The sequence below is a fragment of the Centroberyx gerrardi genome, chromosome 12 (assembly GCF_048128805.1).
Source record: "Centroberyx gerrardi isolate f3 chromosome 12, fCenGer3.hap1.cur.20231027, whole genome shotgun sequence".
Taxonomy (NCBI): domain Eukaryota; kingdom Metazoa; phylum Chordata; class Actinopteri; order Beryciformes; family Berycidae; genus Centroberyx; species Centroberyx gerrardi.
The window spans coordinates 6,263,526-6,287,287 of NC_136008.1; the positions used below are offsets into that span (position 1 = coordinate 6,263,526).

General features: G+C 43.7%; 1 protein-coding gene across 3 annotated transcripts in view; it reads left to right on the forward strand.

The window, feature by feature from the left end:
• Positions 1–10,925, forward strand: part of satb1b (SATB homeobox 1b) — a 63,533-nt gene extending 52,608 nt beyond the window's left edge. For all 3 annotated transcript variants that reach the window (XM_071924390.2, XM_071924391.2, XM_078287355.1), the window contains exons 12-14: positions 5,660–5,866; positions 6,729–6,767; positions 8,201–10,925. In XM_071924390.2, coding sequence (XP_071780491.1) covers positions 5,660–5,866; positions 6,729–6,767; positions 8,201–8,818 — 864 coding nt within the window. In that variant the 3' untranslated portion in view covers positions 8,819–10,925. The remainder of the gene's footprint in view (positions 1–5,659; positions 5,867–6,728; positions 6,768–8,200) is intronic.
• Positions 10,926–23,762: the final 12,837 nt, after the last annotated feature.

The window sequence follows — 23,762 nt, forward strand, 5'->3', positions numbered from 1 at the left end:
AACGCGCACGTGCAGTCGGCGGTTGGCTCGCTCGGGGAAGAGAAACAGGTTTGAACATACCGTGTTATCGGCCGCATTTATCTGCATAGCGCTGTCTGCCAGTGCTGGGCCTCTGCCAGGTTCAAGGAGGGAGAGAGACAATAATGCATTGTCTTCCCCCCTACTTTTAGCTCTCTCTCCCGTTTGGACACAGGAGAGGCTTGTCTGGCTGCCTCTGAAACGGTCCCATCCTCCACGAGCCAGCCACAACAATGGCCGCAATCATTTCTTCTTCAATCTTTTTTTTTTTTTTTTTTTTTTTTTTCAACTTTTGAACGCGTCATCTTGCCCTTCTTTGTTTCTCCGCTCCTAACAACAAAGCTCAAAACTCTGAAATCCAAACGATAGACGTTACACTCCCACGCTTAGAAATGTAGGCATTATTTTTGGTTGTGTCGTAATCTGAAGAAGAGGGGGGGGGGGGAACTAGAAAACTGGGGAATTGATGGACATCTGTTGGCTTATTTTATTTATTTATTTTCGCAGTGGCCGAGGTCAGCCTGATGGGGCTGATAACAAGCAAATGAGATTAGAGGGAAGGTGTTGGCCAGGCCGTGTGACAGCCGTCTGTCTGCCTGCCTGCCTGTCTGCCTGTCTGTCTGCCTGTCTGTCTCTCTCACAGCAAAGCCACTTGTTCATTAATGTAGCTGTGTGTTTCCATGTTGCAGTGGGGGGGGGGGGGTTGTGGTAGTGTTGGTTGGGCTGGGGGGGTTGAATACCACGCTGTCCTCTGACAGAGCGGGCCTATGCTCTCATTGGCAGCTTGTGACTGCAACACACACATACACGCCGCACCGCATTGCATAGCTGGGTGAATCTCGCGCATGAATTCAGCCATTGTGTTGCGAGCAAAATATTTTTTATCAGAACGCCTGGTTGCTATTTATACCAGGACCATACAATGGCCTGCTGAGGAGTTTATTACCCTTTTAATTTGGCACCTCTTGACCCCGGAGCCCCGCGGGTCTCCGGTCAGATCTGTGTCTGCTAGAAACCAGGAAGGGCTGCTCGCTCTCGGTCTGCCGTTCCCCTTGTTTGAAAATAATTAATAATTAAGCGATGATGACCTAGAGGCAGCGGATTATTGTGCAATATTGTCACAGGTGTGTGCCAACATAGCAAGATAATCCTATGCCTGTCAGTAGTTATTGCTTGGATGAACCTGTTCCCAGCATCTGTGATTTCAATTGAAAGATTTACTTAGCAACAAAATGAACTCGCTTTACAGTTCACTGGTTACTATGGTTACCAATGGTATATATGGTATCTAAGGTAATCTAGTTTGGGAAGAGACATTGGTTTAGCTAGCTAGCTTGATTGAAAAGCTTATTTGTTTTTGGTTCTTTTGTAGGTAATCCTACTGTTTTTGTCTCTGCCACACTAACCAGTTTAAGCACTTTAATGTTGTTATCTGCCCAATATTCAACACTGTATCATGTACAAAGTTATAGCACTTTGTTAAAAAAAACACTATACAATTACTATTATCAGTATTATATCATCGTATATTATTATCATTATTATAAGTCGGAGTAAATATAAGTAGTAGGCCTAGTAGCAGCAGTGGTATGTTTCTATTAGGGTTAAATTGATATATTGGTTTGTCGATATATCAGGCTGATATTGGGATTTTATTAAATAGCAATGTCAACAAAATGGCAGTGTCGTCCCATGCCGATATGATGGAATTAAATGTTTTTTTAATTGTTATTTAATTCTGGGTTACAGTGGAGAGTTTTAGTGTCCCATGATGGTCTAAATGCAGTTTCAGAGGATTTTCCACCCTGACAAGAATACAGTTCTGTGGGAAACACTGAATACTCATCATGTGGACAGAAAAATTTTAAAATGTAAAGAATTTTGGTGCTAAATATCATCTAAATGCCCTCAAAAATCAGTTGAACCCTAGAGTGTGGGTATGCAACACAATTACACAATTACAATATTTGTAATGTTGATGGTAAAAATTAGAAAATCGCAGTGATAGTTATCTATCTAGCCCGCCATAGGTTTCAGTCATAGTCTCTTGCAAAATAATACTATATCTGGATTAGCTGGACAAGAGAAAATTCATTATTTGACCACGAGTTGTGAAATATAGTCAGTGTATAGTCACTCTTAGCCAGTCACAAGGCCTGGTTTGAACCTGTTCTATTTATTTATAGAGGGCTCTTAATGATCTTCAACAAAACACAGAGTACACTGAACTGAAGAGCCCTAGATTTTTGTTTTCTGGACGGTGTTGCAACACTTAGCAGCAGGGGCAACAACTTCCATGATCCAATCAAGAGCGGTTGGTGCTTGTCAGCTGTGGTGGAGAGCCTCAACAAATTATATTAAAGCATAAAAGGGGAAAACGGATTTGCCACAATATGGTAATATCATCAGTGTGCAGGAATGTTTAACAAAAAAAAAACAGTGATGATTTAATAATTCTTACAAAAGCATATTGATATACCGATGCTTCTGAGATGGAATGAGATTTTCATTTTTTCCCTTTACCATAACCCAGGTTTTTTTTTAGGTTTACTGGCATGGAGGCGAAAGCTCTCCCACATCTCTCTCTCTCTCTGTCTCTCTCTCTCTCTCTCTCTCTCTCTCTCTCTCTCTCTCTCTCCCCCCCCCCCCACTGCCTCTGCCTGGCCTGTGGAAGCAATGCAATTAGACAAACACAAACAAAGCTCTTGAAACCCGCCATGGAAAATGCTGACTGTCCACTGTCCACACTGCTGGCCAGGAGCAGCGCTAACTCCCGTTTTACGTATAGAAAATCTCTCAGCGAATGTCGTTACGTCGTTTTTGCATGTCGGATTCCTCAATCAACTGATTTGGAATTGCTAAGTGTCTTTTTCAAAAAATGGAGAAATGATCGATCACATGCAGAGAAGGAAAAAGGAACAGAAACGAGCATTCACACGAGTGAACTAATAAACTGTCTGTACTTTATTTCATCAAATGGACTTCCCGGCATTGGAATGGAGTTCACGTCGCGCTTTTGTTTGATTGGCTCTAGTACTTTGGGTTTAATCCTGCTGGTTTGGGGAGTGTTTGAGTTGGATTACTCCATCGTTGGGCCGGGGTACTGTTTCTCTGGCTTTGACGAGATGCTGTGTGGTTGTGTGTGTTCGGTTTGTGTTTGTATTTGGTGTGTGTGTGTGTGTGTGTGTGTAAAGCGGGGAGGGTGTTCTCCCTCACTACCGAATCAGCTGAAGCCACAGACAGCCCAACTGGAGCGCCGTCCAAATCCCTCTGCATGCAAATTAAAAACGCAACAATAAACGTGGCAAAGGAACAAGGTGGGCACACAGGCTTTATGGCCCCCTCTACCCTCCTCTCTCTCCCTCTCTCTCTCTCCCTCTGTCTCTCTCTCTCTCCCGCTCTCTCTCCCTCCCTCCCTCTCGGCTTTCTCCAAAACCCCTCCTGGGTTTGATGTGGCTTATGGGAGGAGTTGGAACAGGGGACAACCAAACTGCTGAGTTATCTCTTGCATGCAGTGTGTGGCGGCGTGGCTCTGCCCTCTGTGTGTGTGTCTGTGTGCGGACCAGCAGCGCGGTGTAATCCTGTGGAAATGAAAGGTGCTGCCGCACACTGGCCGGGAGATTACAGCACTGCTCTGTCACGCTGCCAGGACAGGCTGAGCGAGTAGCCCTCTCAAACACACACACACATAGGGGAACACACACACACACACACACCTCGCTGCTCCTCTTTGACGCTGTGTTTCCCCCTCGCTGGTTCCCCTCCCTTCCTCCGCCCCGGCCGTCCCTCCTCCTCCTCCTCCTCCTCCCTCCACTCCTGTCCCTTTACAGCTCTCTTGTAGCTTCACTGCCGCTTCAATCTCACCCCCCCACTCTCTCTCTCTCTCTCTCTCTCTCTTTCTCTCTCTCTCGGCCTCCCACTCAGCTCCACAGTGTGCGTTATTTCCCTTCACCCTCACTCTCACACACACACATACACACATTGCCCCGCTGAGGTTACCTATTTAGGTCTTCGCGTCTGAGTCAGAGGACCACGTCACTCAGCCGCTATAGAGCCCTTCTGTTTCTTCAGTAGTCAATCTATCAGCCGTATGCACAAACACACACACACACAGGTTTGCATTACTATACTTGTGAGGAGTTTCCATTGGCTACATTCATTTCTCCACTAGATACATTACTTTACCCTAATTTACACCTCCTAATTCTAACCCAAAGCCCCTTGAAAAATGAGGACCGGCAAAATGTCCTCACTTTGGAGGATGGCGCTCTGTGAGGACATTCGGTCCTCGCAAGTATAGAAACCCGAGAGCACGCCACCCAGGAGCGACAGACTGGCTGAACCCTGCTAATGAACACTAATAGAAGCTGCTCAGTCTGTCTGTTAACCTAGTTGTATTTTGCACATCTGTCACATAGGCATCTTTTGCTGTGTATCAACGTAGCTGCACTTTGCAGATCTGTGACTGTGCCAAAACTGCTACAAACGGGTCCAATTCCTCAGCTTTGAAAGCATACTTGGTGTTTTTTTTATGTGGCGTCTACTGTCACACAATATGCCTTCTCTGCACTCTGTGAGATCCTTCTGCGTTTTGTCCTGCACCTACAAATAGCGTGTCAATCTTGTACTGTGTCACCGTCTTCGTCAAACGTGTCGGCACCAATTAACCAGGTCAGATTCCTCGTTGCATTCGGCAAAATAAACCGATTCTGATTGTAATTGCCCTCTGCCGTTCCACAAATCTATCTTTCATGGCCCTCTGCTGGAGTGTTTCAAATATGGGAGTCACTCGCCGCCTCCCAAGGGTGCTACTCTATGTGCTCGTGTGTGTTCCTCGTCTCGTTAAACGGCTACAGAACTCGTTCCTTCCTCCTGCGTCGCCCGGCCTCGGCTAACTCACAAAGGCCTCGGTTTCCCTGTAGCAGAAAATACACCATGGCTCCGCAGCTGTCGTGAAACAATGTGTTTTTTGTGTGTGTGTGTGTGTGTGTGTATTTTTATTTTTGATCTATTTTAATACCGCACACTGCTTTTACAATGCAATGCAATACTGTTTTCATTTATTTTACTACTTTTTCTCACTCAGAGAAATCATTTAAAATAGTGTTGGATCTTTTTCATCTCAATACTTTCATGCTTCATTCAGACACACCTGCGCTAAGGTGTGTGCGAGTTTTCCCGTAACCCTCAGATCTATTTTAATACCGAAAGAAGCATATTTAACGATCTGTTTCTCCTCATAGGTAAAGCACTCAAAAACTGTTTGACTATATGAACTTTTTTTTTTTTTTTTACTCCCAGGCCTAAATTAGTTTTACCACTGTTGCAACATCATGGTGAAAATGCAGCCTTATACTGAAGATTGAGTGTAGACGATGTGGAAATGATTCTTAGGTTATTTTGGTGTGTGTGTGTGGGGGTGGGGGGTGGGGGTGGGGGGGGGGATCAGGGCATTGAACTCAAAAATGAATATTAATGCATTTATGCAAAAAGCAGCAGCAGGTGAACAAATAACACAAACATTTCAAGCCCTGTTTTCATTGATGACCTTCTCCTTCCTTCCCTACTGTTTCTCTCTCTCTCTCTCTCTCTCTCTCTCTCTCTCTCTCTCCCCCCTCTCTCTCTCTCTTTCTCTAATCAGGGTTGGCTGTGCGAGCTCCTGCGCTGGAAGGAGGACCCGTCCCCGGAGAACCGGACGCTCTGGGAGAACCTGTCCATGATCCGGCGCTTCCTGAGCCTCTCCCAGGTCGAGCGCGACGCCATCTACGAGCAGGAGAGCAGCGCCGGGCAGCAGCACCACGGCGAGCGGCCGCCGCACATGATGCACGTCTCCACCGACCCGCTGCAGGTGAGGACGCCGCGACGTGCCCGCGAGCCGCTACCAGCTCACTCACTCCAAGTTTCTCTGGATAAAAGCATCAGTTAAATCAGTGGTTCTCAACGTGGGGTCCAGGGACCAACAAGGGTCCTTGAGGGAGTTCCAGGGGGTCCCCATGAAACTGATGAATTGTTTAACTTCAGCATTATTTCATTTATAAGAAGTTAGAAAATTAGAGAATATAGAAGAATGACTGTTTTGATCATAGTTTCACTGTTATCTCTCTACCTACAGTACAGAGAGTCGTGGAATTCTGGACAAAATCATATCTGACAATAAAAATATTCTCAGGTTTGGGTTTAAGAGACACAATTTTATCCGTGGCCCAAATGTGTACTAAATTAGGGGTCCTTGACATGAAAAAGGTTGAGAATCACTGACTTAAATGACTAAAATGTAAATGAAAGGATGTACACAAAGTACATAGAAACACAACAGGAGTGATGGCGTATTGGCACACGAACACTGTGCAAATGTTTGTGCGGTGCGGATGCACAAACACACACAAAACATAAGTGGATGTATGTGAATTACATGAAAGTACACATGATCGTTTGCTGACGTACACACTGTGGACATATGTTAATGATGACACATGAAAGCATGACAACACATTGGAGCACACACACACACATACGAACGAAATATGAATGATATGTGCATACGAACATGGAAATGCTTATAAAATAGGATTCTTTTTTACACACTTTGCATATGTTTATGTGGACGTACATTTAAGATCAAACATAGATGCATGAGTACACACTTGCACACACACAAACACACAAGCACATACAAGGTCTCAATTGTGATGTACTGTATGTGCCCACAGACTCCAACTCTGATGTTCATGTCCACAGACCCGCCGCAGGTGAGACAAGAGCACACACACAGAAACACACACACACACACACACACACACACACACCCCTGATGCATCTCTAATTATTTGTGCATATTTTCCTACAGCTCCTAAAGCGCTACATCAAATAAACAACCGCAGCACAGAGACTTTTCCTCCCCTTTCATTTAAATCTTAACTCATTTTTCTAGTATTGGTAATAAACAATACTTAAGGAGTTTTTATGAGCTCTGTTAATTACAAATACAGCAATACTTAAAAGTTCCTACTTTTCAGTGGGAGCTGTTTTCAAAGATATCATTAGCCTTAACTTATTCAACAGAGTTGCTTTATAAGGGACATCTGGCAGATGAATGAAAAGAATGCAGAGATTTGGTTCACCGTCGAAACATCTTAATGAAGTACAATAATACTTCTATTAAAAGTCTGAGCCACAGCTGAGTGGTTGATTAGTTATTCGGTTACTTAGAAACATATGGCCAGTGTTTCACAAAGGCTGCCATTTACTGGATATAAATAAGGTAATAGGATTTCTTTTAGAAATCAATTTTACCAGCAGATTTGGAATGTGGGAATGTGGTCAGTCCATGTGTATTAAAATCCTCTAGTTTTTGTGCAGGGATTTATAATACAGTGGGACATAATGTCAGTCAAATTAGCTCGCATTGCCTCAACCAGAACTATCATAGCTCAGTATATTGGTACTGGAAAAGCACATATTTGGATGCGTTTTTGCAGCTGGCCAACAGGACGATCTGCAAAGTGCTGTTTTGCAAACTTCATTATGAAACACCTATTCTGGAGTGTGTGACTCAGAAATGAAAATAAAAGAGCGCCCATTTTGCGGGGTCAATAGGGACCACGAGTTGCCCACTCACTCCCTCTCCAGCCACACAATGAGACATTTTACGAGTAATGTGTCATGTGTTTACACTAACGGGATTCTGACGGCAAAGTGAAAGCCATCGATAGCATTCTCACACCGCGGCAAATCAGCCAGACCATCGCAACGAGAATTGTGCACAGGGAGCTTGTTTATCACTGCCTGGCAATAGAGCCTGATAAGCAGCAGAGGCTATAATGGAGAGGCCAGTTTCCCTGTGAATTCCCACTGTGTGTAGGGGTGAATGTGTCTGAGTGTGTGTGTGTGTGTGTGTGTGTGTGTGTGTTTCTATTAGTGTTTTGCTGTTGCCTCTGCCCCCACAATGAGAGACACAATCTCCCACTTCCAAAAAAGGAAAAAAAATCATATCTGCAGAACTGATTACATTCAATGAGATATTACATGGAAAATTCCTTCAACGAAGCGCCTGTTCTATACACAGCGGGCCCATTTTTCCACACAACTCAATTGATTTTAATGAAAGGCCTTATTAAGGCGCCGATAAGTGTTCACTGATAACATCCCCGTCTCGTTTCTCTTCCACTCTTTCCCACCGCAGGCTCAGCCACCCCAGTCTCAGCAGCAGCACCAGCCCCCCCTCTCCCTGCAGCACCCCTCCCAGCCCCCGCTGTGCCAGCAGCCCCTGCATCAGCAGCAGCTGCCCACCGCCGGCCCCCGACTGCCCCCCCGCCAGCCCTCCACCGCCTCTCCGGCCGAGACCGAGGACGAGGGCAGCCGCGGAGCGAGCGCCAAGGCCCGCGCCGCCGGAGGCAAGATCTCCCTGGAGGCTCTGGGCATCCTGCAGAGCTTCATCCAGGACGTGGGCCTGTACCCCGACGAGGAGGCCATCCACACCCTGTCGGCCCAGCTGGACCTGCCCAAGCTCACCATCATCAAGTTCTTCCAGAACCAGCGCTTCTACGTCAACCACCCGGCCAAGGCGCCCAAGGAGCCCAGCAACAGCGCCACGGCCGCCGCCAACACCACCAGCAGCAGCAGCAGCGGCAGCAGCCCCGCCTTCGAGGAGGAGCTGACGGACTTCAGGGAGGGAGGAGAGCTGCTGAAGGAGCTGGACGAAAGCACGCAGACCAACAGCACCATCTTCTCCATCAAGATCGAAGAGCACCTGAGCCGCGCCGAGGCCCAGTTGGAGTCGGAGCACGAGGCGAAGGAGTAGGACTCGGCCGCGCGGTCTGAATCACGTACTGAGAGTTTTCTCGTGCACACACACAGACCGATGACTATGCTGAAAGGTAAAGCTCCGGCCGACACAGAACCACCGCACTGCAGACAAAAAAAAAGTAGTGTTTTTAATCGATACAGCGCCTGGACTGTATGACGAGTGTTTATATATCAATTGCAGACTGACAGGCTCTGTGAAGCGAGTGTTCACACACTGGAAAGCCCATTTCAGACTCAGTAATACAACAAGTATTACTTTTTGAATTTTGTAAAACTTGTATTATTCACTGTAAAGACTGATGCATCATTTAAATAATCTGCACAAAAAATTATTCTAAGTATGTTGCCGTGGATATTTGCTGACTGCACTCTATGTCTGTTGTTTTACACTGATTTACTTTCTCTTTTTTGAGCTACTGATTATATTTAAAAATAAAAAAAGTCCCCCTGGAGTTTGCTAGGACTTTGAATAGGTGTTTACGTATGTGATGTTTAACTGGATTTTTAAAAAAAAAGCATATGAAATCAAGGACCAAGTGGTTGACAAGGCCTTAATGATGAGGTACCGAGTCTGGAGCCTGCTGGCAGATTAGTTATTGTTTTAAAAAGCGCAAAATGTGATTATGGATCACTCCAAACTCTGGAACGCGATCACCCAGCCCAGGTGCATCTCCGAGAATAGCTCAGTCTTTACATATTATTTGTTAGGGAAGAAATATAAATATATATATAGACATATATTGTAACTGTAAAAAAATACAGTCTTAAAGAAACTATGCCAACAAATGCCTTGTACTATACGGCACTGCCGATGTTAGATTATTTTGCAAAACCTTTGTCACTGTAACTTTCTGAATTGCCACACAGTTAGAAATGTGAATTACACCCTGTTTATGTTGTCCTACATTATTTATTTGCAGTTCATGCAGTGTTTCTGATGTAATTACTTTTTTTGGAAAGTTTATGTTACGTAGCGCTTTTTTTTTTTAATTTCACCAATCTTTTCTATTTATAAATGTAATTTCGATGGGCAGTAAAAACAAAAAGTGTCTTAAACGTTTTAAATGGAGAAATGTGCTTTAAAGGTTGCCTATAAAAAGTGCTGTATGTCGAGCAACTCATGCTACAAGCTTCACAATTAATGTTGTATGCAATTTTTACTATCATGCAAATAAGCTTAGGTAAAATGACTAACCTATAGAACACCTTAGAAAGAAAAACATATGCAATCTGTGTGAAAATCGATGTCTGCGATGTGTCTTCCTTTGGTTAACAATCCAATTCAAAAGCTATTCCTGTATAAATATTCTGTATAAAAGTGTTTCTTTTTTATGAGTTTATTTCAATGAGAACACCAGTTATTTTGTTACGACTGACTGTTTTATAAGTGTTTCTCGGTTCCTTTATGCAGAAATGTTCTAACTAGAAGTGGTTATTGATTGTTAATTACACAATTAAACTGTTTGTATTGTACCACAGATTTCTTGGCATTAACTTGACCAGACTCTTTTGACATCAGAAGGGTTTTCCCCCTCTGGCAACAAACAAAAAAAAAAAAACAACAACAAAGTGAATTGTTTTGAAAATTACTGCTAAGAGATTTCAACTCCGGTTACTGACTCATTCAGTTGCAATCACTGAACACATGTATTTGTAATAACTGTAAATATCACATCTTATGAATCATTGATTGTTTATTGTAAATATATTTGAAGTTTGTGCAAGAGCTCACCGTACAACAATTGAAAATCTTCCATCAACGTTTATGTCGTGCCTCTTCCTATCAGACCGACTGTATCTGGGCTCTTCTTATGCATCTTCACTTCTCTTGCTGAGTGTATTTGAAGCACCTGTGAAGTTTGAAATAAATAAATGTTAGGTGTGAACACCTGTAATAGCGAAGCCCTCTGCAGGGAGGAAACATGTAAAGCGGCGCAGGTGTCCCGACCTCTGCCTGAACCCCGGGTGAAGCCGCACCACCAGGAAATTACCTTCACCTGTTCACACCCTGCGATATGTGCCAGCCAGTCTGGGCCGGCGTTCCCTTGATGTTTCCCCCTCTCTCTTTTTTTTTTTTTCCTGAATAAAAAGCCAGAGTGCAACATTGTGTGTGTTCAGAGGAAGAAAATGTACAACAGGAGTGTCAGACGCTCAGGCGGTATTCATCATTTGGGTAAAGGTGGAGGATCAGCGGGCGCGTTGACACGTGAAAGGGGGGAAAACAGTCACAGCTCCTTGAATACCACACATTACCAATTAGAGAGGCGCCATTAAGCTTCATTATTTCCAGATTTTGACATTACAAGTGATTTACTCACTGACAAACAGAGGTGAAGGCACTAACAAACAAAGGCAACTCTAGCGTAATACTCTCCCTCATTATGGTTGTTTTCATAAGGATCTGTCGTATTTGCCTCAGCCTCAGAAATTGTTTTTCCACGCAGATGGCAGAATACTTTTCTATCGCAACTGGTTCGGGTCACAAGATTTTTTTTAGTGGGGTTGGTGAGATGATTTCTGACATTTTTTTAATTTTAAAATACACCACTAGTCCAAAGTTTGGACACACCACATTTTTCTTTATTTTTACTATTTTCCACATTTTAGAATAATAGTAAAGACATCAAAACTATGAAACAACACAAATGGAATTATGCAGCGACCAAAAAAGTGTCAAAACTATCTTATATTTTAGATTCTTTAAAGTAGCCGCTTTGGAAAGAAATTCATACACAGGCATCAACTTCACTATTTATATTTGCCTAAGAAACAAATTTCAAGCATTTAAGCATAAGCCTTTAGATCAAAATGGCTTTAAGAGGATGAAAAACATAGTGCATTCAATCAGGTGTGTCCAAACTTTTGACTGGTAATGTACTACTAATAATATGTTTTTAGTTCTTGTGATAGTCCAATAATTAATTAGGCAATTTATCCTGAAAAAAGAAAATAAAAACAGTGATCATTTGGTGGCAAAGTTCACCATTCTGTCCGCAGCCCAGTTTTATAACAAAACCACACACAGAAAAATAAAAGTGCAAACTGGAACCGACAATGGCTCTTCGGAGTGATGTCATAGAAGAACCGTTTCTGGTTCCACAAAGAACCTTTCAAGAACCTTTTAAACAGCCATATATGGTTATTTGGGATATTAAAAGGTTCTTAATTCTTAGTTACTGGATGGTGGGTGACGGCATAAATGTGAAAAAAATAACCAAACTCCTCCATAGTATATATTGTGCAATTGCAAACGAGTCTATACAAGGGCAGATAAACAAAAACACAATGCAGGTGTCTAACCAAAGGACTCCAGAAATGGTTCTTTAATGAACCTTGGTCTGAAAGGTTTTTTTGTGGAACCAGAATTGGCTCTTCTTCTCCGAAAAGCCATTTTGCGGGTTCCAGTTCGCACCTTTCTTCTTGTGTGTGCAGGATCAGGCTCCTGCTCTGTGCTAAACGCTGGAGCGGGGCCACGGGCGGATATCATGGGTGATTGCTCAGAGAAGACTGGCAAGCACAGGACGGTTTTAAAATCGTTCACCATCAGGCTTTTCGCCGGCTCTTCACGGTATCAAACACACTCCACGGTGTCAAAATAGGAATCATAATTACAAGAAGAATGGTTATTTCTGATGAATCACTGCCCTCGTTACCTCAGGCTTCTGATGCCGTCGCCTATTCTAAACATTAGCAGGTTGTAGAAGATAAGTTTCCCCCTGAAAGCGCTCATAAGACACCGTCGCCGCTCGCTCGTGGAAGAAGGTACAGCAGATATCTTCTAGTGGTATTTTTAGGCATACTCGACGTCTTGGCAAATAAACATAATATCCACATAAAGGTTGCTGTTGACGCACGAGGTTGGCTGAGGTTTGGGTGGAGCTCATGAGACGAGGCTGCTGAATAAAGTGCGATTCTAGCCCGGTTAGACGCACAAATCGCTCTATTTTTGTGCACATTTTTGGCTCACTGCTGTCACCCAACTATAAAGTAGCAGAGTAGAAGTAGAAGTAGTAGAATACATAACTTCATAAAGATATAATCCGTTGATAAGACACATTTAAACAGAGACGAGAGCTCGGTTCATCGTGTTCGGTTCTGATTAGAAGAAGAAAAATGATGGGCAGGAGTTCGGAGAGTTGAGCATCGTAAAACAACAGATAAGAACTGATTGATTGATTGATTGATTGAATTTATTCGATGAATCTTAAGAACAAGTACAAGACTAGAATTCCGCCAGAAAATGAATTCACAGTGACAGTAAGAAGCAAAGCAGCACTAATGAAATATTGTAGTTAAACAGACTTTATCACTTAAACTAGGTGTAACTTATTGGGATGAGGGGCATTTTTTTTTTTTTTTAAATTGCAAGCATGCTCATGTGCGATATGGCCAAATTTAAGGAACGTATACACGCTTCTCTGAACACAAAACCCCGGCGTGCTTCAAACTCACTGAGATGTCAATCAAAAGCGCACCTTGAGTATTTAACACTTGCATTTAAAGCCGCTGCGGAGGAACATGAGTTTGGGCTTTTTAAATGCAGATTTCAAGCATGCATAGTAATTTTTCTTCCAGCCTGTATCATCTCCTCGTTATGTACATCACTTAACAACTCTAAAAAGTCATTTTTCACTTGGTGGGGTCTGAGACACCGGCAGCTCTGGCAGCCAGTTGGTTCTTCTTCACGTGTGTCTGTTGGGGGGGGGAAACCATGAATGGAACGGCTCAAAATTTGGCTCGGCACCCCGCAGTTTTCTTTTATACAATCCATCACTTACGATACTTTAGAGAAGCCGGTGTAAGCGCTCACAAGCTTAATATATAACATGCATCACTTAGTGGAAACGTTCATCCAAAGCGTTTTGCAGAACCAGGAGTGCGTGCGGTTTTATTCCGGGCAGCCCGGCGGGAATCGAACCCCCAACCCTTGCAGCGTTGATGCTCTATACCTACTGCAAGACACAAGCCAATGGAAACCCAGTGGAAAACAGAAGTGCCATGCGATATTAGCTGAGCTGCACAGAGGCTCAGGATCAGCTCCAAGAATGCCAAGTCGGTACTTTGTGTCCTTGTGGAGAACGATCTTTCCAAATTGTCTCGGAGAGAACGAGCGTCTCAAGAACGCGAGAGCAGAGAGGCGTCCTCGCAGCGTGAGACGGACCGTGCGCTCGACGTCACGCGATCTGATGAAGACGCGCAGCTGTTCGTTTTCCCAGATGTTTCTCCCGGCTCTGTACTATAGACTGTTTGGATGCGATGCGTCGTTCTCACAATGAATCTTGGGGCCTCGCGTTCGTGCTCATCGGACAAGTGACCATCTGATGCTTCCTCAGGTGGCGAGTAAACTTCTGTCATCTTTATCCTTATTCCATCCTTGTGTCAAACATAAGAGTAAGACATAAGAATGCTCAAGAAAACATTTTGAGAAAGGCCCAGGGAGTGAAACCTCTAACCACGGCAGTGTTAGGGCTGCACTCGACCCATAAATCTATGTAGGGCCACAAATAGTTGTTGATTTTCTATCAATACAGCCGTTTACACACCAGCCCGTGCATGTGCTGTGCTTAAAGGCCTGGAGGAGCAGATTTATTGGGCAGCGCCTTGGTAATGTTTCTGCAACGTTTAGCTCCAGATTAATAGCGGCGTTACACTCAGGTTGCTGCAGCACAACAACTGCAGGTCTGGCTTGTGCAGGGGAGTCCTCAGTGCCTACCCATGAGCCCTTGGGACTGCGCAGTAAATCAAACAGGAAATGCGGCAGAAAGCCTAATAAAGTTATTCTAATGATAGCAATCTCCGCGGAATCACCCGACGTAAATCGGGAAGTTCTCTCCCCTCCGCCGAGCCGCTTGGCAAAGCCAAACATTTTCAGAAACACGTTTTTTTTTTTTTTTTCAACCCCCAAACGTGGAGAAGCGGAAACAGAAGGTTAGGGTGTAGAAATTAATAACATTAATCGCTGAGTTGCTTTCTCCCCTCCTCTCCTGCTCTTTGCCTTCCGGTTTTGAAGAGACAAGATTAAACATGAACCAACTCAGGGGGATTGAAACCATCCTTCTGATCACATTAATTTCAGCAACATCACACTCACATGAATATGTATGGAGATTTGTGGAAAAAGTGGCACATGGCCTTGCCTTATCATAATTAATTTTATTATCATGTTTTAATTTTCAGTATGCCGCCCAACATTTCTCAGTCAGGTGATTTCTATAGCCTCAGATCAACAGACAGACGCAGTGAATTCAGCGTTGGAGAAAGCAACCGAACTTTAGCCGTCCCTATCGCGTCTGATCTGCGGTGAAGTCGGGGCCCTTCGGCTGGCGGTAAGCGATCTCAGCCGAAGCGTGAAGTATTCCGTCCCAGGTATTGTATTTATGTTTGGGGCCGACACCTCCGGCTGCCCTTTTATTTCCCCCCTCAGCTCCAGACATAACAGCTTTAGTTTGAAGTGCGAGGCAGACACAACACAGCAGCCGTGGCTCCAGCAGCGCTCCTGCCTTCCACCTCCCTGTTTACAATGCAGGTATTTCAAGCATAATGTTGTGAAATGCACAGATGGATCTATTGAGCCTCCAAAGAATTCGGTTATCTTCAAAGTCTGTGCCAGTCATTTTAAAGATTTGAGCCACAGCGCTAATTTACTTAAATTATTTCTCTGGCAATATTAAGTGTACATAAACTTGGGTGATGCCTCCATTGTGTCACGTTTCCAAGATAAAATGAATGCAATCCTGCATATGGAAAAAGAGAATAGCTTTTTTTTTTGTTTGTTTTACATTTATTTTAGTTTTAAGTGAATTTAAAGTGCGCTTAAAAGGAATGTTGCAATACATTTGAGCAGGAATTTAAAAAAGAATAACAAAAAATACTTAAAAAAATACAAAATAAATACGTTTTTAACTAAAAGGGCAGTCCAGAATCAGCAAAAGTGTTATTAAATCAGGAGAAATACTGGTTCTGCTCCCCTCTTCTTCGCCTTGCAGAGAACTACACATTACTTACCGTGCAGCCAGTGAGAGGGAGGAAAAATTACAGTGAAAATCAACTCATCTCTATTTATTGAGTCTGCGGCCTGTTGTTCATTTTCGAGGAATTTAGCTGAAGTGGCCTCTTGTTATTTGAAGTACTAATTGAACCCATTTTCCTTTTCTAAACCTGTCTCCCCACTTTCATTTTAAAGCAATAACTCATCGATGAACAACACCACTCAGCAGATGCCACTTGTCACAATGGTTCCACTTATGCATTGACCAAAACAGACTCAACAGTGAAAGTTGCATCACAGATTTCAAACCATTGGTTCATTATTGGGCTTGAGAGAGCCTCGCCACTTATCAAAATGAATTGTGTTTAATATATTCACGGTTTTGGTTGTTTTTCAAGCCGGCGTTGACAGCGTGCATTGCTCTCAGCAGATGAAGTTGGGTAAGCCTCCCTTGCAAACCATTGCCTACATGCCTGCATATGTGTGTGTGTGTGTGTGTGTGTGTGTGTGTGTGTGGTCATGTTGTGCATGACATTTCGCAGTCTTGGACATTTTCACAAACTTGCCCTCGGAGGCTTACAGATTGAAGGCCTGTCCAATAAAATTACCAAACCGAACGAGCGGAATTTCACTCAGCCTCTGCTTTTTATATTCCTAAATGTCCTTAAGCCACGTTGAACCTTTGCAATATTTGAACCTTATTGAATATAATTCAGTGGATTCAGACAAAGCGTTTAAAATGGCCGCTTGCATCTGTGTCAGTGTTTGTAGATCTGAGTTGTGATCTTCCAATCACGGGACGCTGATCCAGGAGAAACGTGCACGAGTCAACACTTCCTCGTCGGCAATCTGCATGGGAGCTGAGGTGCGGATACTTCATTCAGGCACTCCCTTCCTCTGATCATAATTGCACAGTGACAGATGGGCAATGGTGGAGCGCGCAAGTATACAGCCTGCATAGAAATGTGCTCATAGTTCTGAGCGGAGCCGCATCAAAGCGTTCAGGTGGGTTTTTGGGCGCCCCAGCTGACTGTGTAACACCTACTTCTTCGCCGCCGGGGCAGAGTCGCATAGAAACGGGCATAAGATCCGGGAAAGATGCAAGGTTCGGGATGTAAATCTTTCCCGTTGCATGTGAATGATGGATGCTGTGGGCTGCGGTGGACATTTTTGAATCGGTTTTCTACCAAGATAGCAGAACAGTTGCGAAGGCCCCTCGCCGCACCTCCCTCCTCAGCAAGTAAGCATCGAGAGAAAGGAGGGAGAATGGAGTGGAAGCAGTTAAATTGCCTTAACAGCTGTGCAGGGTATGAATAACTCGTTAGCTCTGTGCATTTTAAGTTATCAAATCCCGAACCTCCTCACCTACCCCTCATTTCCAAAGGGGACAGGAGGGAGGTGCTAATTAAAGTGATAAAGAGAACAAATCTTATCAAATCTGGCGCTGGATTTTTTTTTTTTAGAGGGTGGGGGGAGGGGGGGGGGGGGGGGGGGGATGTGGGGAGGGGGAGGTGTAGAGAAAAATCCACGGTTATATCTGTATTCTCAAACACTCTGGGAAGGTGTTATTTCATGTTTAATTAATTAAGCAGTCTTTTTAACTGTATCTTGACAAATGTGATGCCAATTAGATAGTGAGGAGAAATTGTTTATTGCTAATTAATGGTTGATTTCAAGGGAAAAGAAGGTAAATCCTCTGGTATCATACCTTTTTTTCCTGTTACCGTGCATAAAAGAGCATCTACCTTCCAGTCTGTGGTAGACTTCGACGCGACGGTGGTTGAATGTGCAGAAAGGAATGAGATTTTTCACTTTTTCACCTCTCTGATGCGTTTTGTTATTTCTGTGCGAGAGGTCTGCACTCAGAGCAAAACGTTCGGACATGATAACTTCAGCGAAATTAGTTAAAAATGGGTTTTGTGTCACAATATTGGCAGGTCCAATGTGCCATAAATGCGTTTGCAGCAGAGCCCCTTGTGGCCAGTGAGGATATTACACCACTGCAAAATCAGAAACACAGAAAAGCATCAGAGCAGAGAATCAGAACCAAAATCTGATTTGCCACATGCAGTAAATTAACAGGAATTTGTCTTAGAATCAGCAGCAACAACTAATGTCGTGACATAAGCAGATACTGATGACTGAGGACCCAACATACAGTGCAAAGGCACAGTACAGGTCATACATTAGACAGCAGACTATATATATATCACTCTCTATATGTACAGTCAGCATTCTGTCACTATGTGCATTGAGGCAGCGTGGCACACAGTATGGCTGCAGCTGTAGAGAGGGATGAGGAGAGTCTGGCATGGAACTATGTACCATGTGAGAAATTTTAGGGGATATTATAATCTTTATCCTCTCTGATCCTTTTTATTGACTGATTTCTGATACAATTCTGATACAATCTAAATTTTGAATGAAGAGCTCAAAGATGTCACATTCAAATCAAAGCACAGAATCACTCGTCTGTTTATATCTGTAAGGATTTCTCTGACATCAGTTTTCTTATGCGCCGCATCGATTCAGTTTCCTTGGCCAGACACACAGAATCCATATTATGTGTCTCCTGTGAGGCAATATAACCGAATATTAAAGCAGGACTGACCTCAGAGCGCGCACCGATTTTCACAGCATTCAGATCCCACAATAACATTTCACTGAAGTCATAAAAATGCCTTTTGTTCCTCAACACTTCCTCCCATTGAAACCCACTAGCGAATTATCATTTTCTCAGGGAACAGAGTCTGCCGTCATCTTTCAATTACCTTGTGCGAAAGTGAATGAATTCTCTTAAAATAGCAGCGTGACACACTCAGCTGAGTGCGCCGCCATCTCTTTGGCGCCCACAATAGAGCAACTTTTCTGCGGCGGGGCGGCAGAAACATTGCCTAATGTGTCATGTAGCTGGTTGATTTGACTTGAGTAGGAGCGCTGTGGTCCAACACAATCGCTAACTACTCCCATAATGAATGTACAAGTTGAACAGGCCTCTCATGGTCAACAGGATTAGTTTTTATCATTCAGATACGAAGTGTTATATGTGTTTAATTTATGGGCGTTGGGTGCTCTAATTGTGTTGAGAGGGGCCTTCCAGACTAAATCTATTCTGCATATAATCAGAAATTTACAACTTTGCCATCTCTGGCACCGTCCAAAGAAGCGGCGCCTGAGCATGCTGGGGAACGGGGACGAAGGAAAGTGTGCGTGAATTTTAATTGCGCTTGCAGCAACACAGCCAGCGACTACAGTGACACACACTAGCGTTCCCCAAGGTATAAAAATTTAAAATCAACTAAGTAAAAAAGAAAGTTGCCATAAATGGAGGGGGGGTGGGGGGGGGGGGGGGGGGGATGGTGGCAATGGCATATCCAAATGAAGAGAGAGAGAGAGAGAAAGCAATAGAGAGAGAGAGAGAGAGAGAGAGAGAGAGAGAGACTGAGGGACTCAATTCCCCAAAGATGGTTTATTATTCCGTGCTAAAATGAAGCGGGAGCAAGGAGTGGTAGTCAGCGATGCGTCAGAGTTGCTCTTTGAAGACATTAAAAAGCTGAACGCACAACAAAGACCAGATGTTCCAACATGCCTTATTTATGCACCCATCAGCCTGCTTCCCATGTCCACAAAACACCAGCATATTTTTACCTTTTAAACTCACACACAGCGCCTCCTGAAAGAGTGCCGCTTTTCACTGATTTTCGGGGTGTGTGTTGAGGAGCGTGTGCCTGTCATGTGGAACCGCGGGACGGGAAAGGTTTGGACAATTAGCGAACATTCCCAGTTAGCTGCAATCATCTCCAGTTGAAGTTTTACGGAGATGGGAGTCGAAGCGGAGATCTTCTGTTTACGAAGAAACAAGGATGCAGATGTCCAAATCCACCGTACGCAATATCAATAGAGTTTATATTGTAGCATTGACAGACAGACAGACTTGGTATTTTCCACCCAAATCCTACCGTTGCAGCCTCCTGACCCAAATACACACACACACACACGCCACTCTGTGCGCTACGTGCAAATGCATGCATCCTCTTACACATATGCATCCGTGTTCTGCATATGCACAAGTGAGCATACACGCAACATATACCAAACACACATTAGCTCCTCCGGCGTTCTCAATGAGATAACTGCCTCAAAATACACCACTGTGTTGTCGAGGGCTGCGGAGCCGCTGTGTGTAAAAGCATCAACAGTATATTTCCGGATTTTACTCCAAAACGCCACAGACAGGAGGAAGAGATCCTTAAACAAAAATCTGTTCAGTTCAATTAAAAAACGGGGAGCTATCTGCTCCGGCGCGGGAGGGGGAATCGAGGAAACAAAGAGTGCTAAATTGATGGCGCCACAATAAAAACTATTAGCTGGGGAGTCGACAGATGCTGATGTGCCGGTCTCCTTTCCAGGGATTATTATTTATTTACACTTCTCAATCACAGCCTCCCAGATGCCAGCCCGGACTCTGGCGTGGCACGCACACCCAGAGGGAGAGGGGGGGGGCGGGGGGGGAGGGGGGAGGGGGAGGGAGGGAGGAGGAGGGAACTCTGGGTAATAGAGTAGGATGGAGAAGAGAGCGTGTTCCTCCTTGTTAAGGGTCAGAGGGCGAAACGCTGCTTTGACGGAAATGTTTGAAAAGAGCTTTGGTCGCGTGCCAGCCACAAATCGACATCTAAAATATACCTGATGTGGGTGTGAGTGTGTTTTGTTTTTTTTTCTTCTCCATCCTTTGGAAGATTCTTAATCGCCAGTGTACTAATAGGCCTGCGCACATCTGTCACTTAGAAGCAAATTGCTTCATTTAAAGAAAAAAAAAAATACACAGTGCGCACGCCGAATGTATCCAATCTCGCAAAAGATTGGATACACAAAAGCAGGGGAATGCGGACTCCGAGGTCATTGTGACTTAATTCGATTTTGTTCGGCATGTGAAGACAACACGTATTAAGCTGTCTAATGATTGAGCTGTGATAAGACGGCAGCCATTCACCGAAACACTGCTGTGAGACACTCAGTCAGCTTATATCCATTTCCCTTTTTTCCCCCTTCCCAGTTCATCCCCTCCTTCATCTCCTCCTCCCTGCTCTCTTCCCCAAAGCGGCAGTCGAAGGCGCTGATTTGGATTTGTCAGACTTGATGGAGGGGTTTTCTTCGGAGACGCCTGTCCTTGCCTCTTCTCTGGCCTGGAGAGTGTCTGAGATGCGTGCCCAGCTCCGCTCAGTATGCACATTGCCTCTCTCCCCCTGAAAAACATCTTTATTCAGCTTCTTCGCTAATGTCTGCGGCACAGGCATCAACATGCTTTGTGCGAAATGAATTACTGCTAATTAAAAATCAACAGAAATGAGCATGCAACACTCTGTGCCCCATTAATATTTTAACCAGCAGCAGCAGTAATTAAAGCCGCGCTAATTTTTTCCCTCTCTCGCTCAGCATCCACAAACCAGTCAATAAATTACATCAAAAAGTACAGGTGTGTTTCCCTGTCAGAGCTGTAATATCATGATAAATCGACATCATCCCTCATAGTTAACGGTCTCACCTCCCCTATTCGCCAACGACTCACTACTTGCTGTTATCTTTGCCAGTGTAAATGGGAGGAGGGCGCCGAGGCCTCTTGTTTCACTAGAACACGCAGGTGTCTCAATGTGTCTCATTTGCAGGTAGCAAATGGATGCTAAGAGCACCATTAATGGAGATGTGTTTTTTCCCTTTAGCTGGGTGTGTATAAAAGACTGTCTGAAAGAGAAATCTGATGTTTCATTCATGGCTTTGCCCTCGGGCAATAAGTGTATCACCAGGCGCGGCTGCTGTGCCCTTGGATCTTAAATGTTAGTTATCTTTTTCTCAGATCATGGCATTTTGATTTACTGCAATAGCTCTCCGTGCAACTTAAGCACAATAACGCCACTGCTTCGGTTAATCAGTCATCCTGATGGGAGTCCTTGTATGGCAGTAATATGCAACTGAGACAAAACATACAGGTAGCGAATTCAGTGGCGGAGCAGGGCACGGTGGCTGGGCATTTTCCATTTTTTACAGTCATTTTCATATCTGAATGTGTTACTTGTTGGTATTGGGGGACAGATACAGTAGAGCAACATTTTCTGATTTTGCCCTTCATACTATAACCTCAACTCAAGGCAACTGACTTGGAAATTCAGACAAATTTTCAACAGACAAATCAAAAATGTGTCTTTCTTGGCATCAAGTCTCAATAACATGAACTCCAAAGACAGACTGCAACATTATTTCTCTTAAAAACTGAAGTGAAGTGTTTTTTAACGATACACAAAATGCAAAAAATGTGTTTGTTTTTCCACCTCCAGCTTTGACCCTTGACCTGGTTAGGTTTTCTGATCTTTGTTGTCAAAGTAGACGAATAAGTGGAATTTACTGTTGCAGCTCTCCAAGGACAGGATAAATAATTTCTTTTATTTGGATCCGGTGTTCAATTGAAGCCACTTTAGAGACAAAATACTTACAAACTAAGGCCTGTTCTGTGATTGACAACTGACTGATTTCCACTCATTTGACTCAAGTCTGGGACAGAACCTTAATCTACTGATTCCTCAGTCTCAGTAACTGCAGAGAAATGCTTGCTGGACTTTGTTATGAAGGTGAAAAAATGTTTGAATGTAGAACTGAATGGGTATCACCAGCCGGTCACTGAGCTTTATATATCATCCACTTCATTTTTCAGTAAAAGAAAACAAGAAAGATATGAATTCATACCGTGAAATGAGCTGACTGTCAAAACTTCTTTTATCAAGCAAATAGGTAATGAAATTTAAAGTTAATTTGGTACATTTCAAGGTTTCAGGTTTTGACAGCACTCAAAGCAAAGTCACTTCACAAAAAAAAAAAAATCATCACCCATGGAGCTGCATAGCCATAGAAACAGAGGTGACAGTAACAAATAACGACGGAGCAGTAAGTGCAATAGAATTACACTGTTAACTTTAATGTTGACGATTAAAACGCACGCCTAAGTAAGACATGCCAACACCAGTGTAAATATTAATTTCACTGGTGTTTATATTTCTTACCCCTGGTTGCGTAATAAGTGGATTGATGCGTGCTCCGGGGTTTTAAAGTCAGCAGAGAGTAAATGGGTTGATTTTCTACGTGCCTAACTGGCTCTAAATAGAAAATAATTCTCCTCTCGTCGCGAGCGTTTGAGCGGCGCTCTACTATTTTTAGGCCAGCGGTGTGACCTCTGTCTGTTTCTCTCCACTCTGTTAGCGTTCTCCCAGATAATTTCAATTAATTGCCTGAGCTTTAGGTTGAGAGCGGATGTGTGGAAACAGTTTGCTGCTGTAACCTCTCGTCTGCTGATTGGGTTTGAGATTTTGACAGAATCCTGATGGATGATGACTTTATCAGACCATTCAAGTGTGTGTATCTGCATGTGTGTGTGTGTGTGTGTCCATGTGTCCCTGTGTGTGTGTGTGTTCGTACAGTATGTGCTCATACATGTCTATGCGCTTGTAATGGCAGAAAGTGTGTATCAGATACTTACAGTAAGTTTCAAAATGCATCTGATGTTTTTTCCAGTTTTCCAGTTGACGTTTTGGAGCGGTAACAGGGTTAATAATGTTTCCATCTGCCGCTGTGCCAGATATGTACATATGGATATTTTCACAATCTCTTCTATAATTGATTAAAATGCGTACATGCTGGTACCTCATACTCCCTCTCTGTTTTATTTTGCTCATGCAAGCGGCAGGTCAGGTTACAACACGCTACAAGAATATTGTTCATAAAAGTTCTGAATTGTATCATATTTCTAATGCATATCGTCGTGAAAACCTTGTATCTCTAAAATGTAAACTCTTCAGGAACTATGAAAAGTTTGCAATAGGATTTCCAATAGGATTTTAAAAGGGTTTCATAAGCCCAAGGGCCGTAGACTTTTCTCCACCCATAGAGAACCATGTAATCCTTCAAG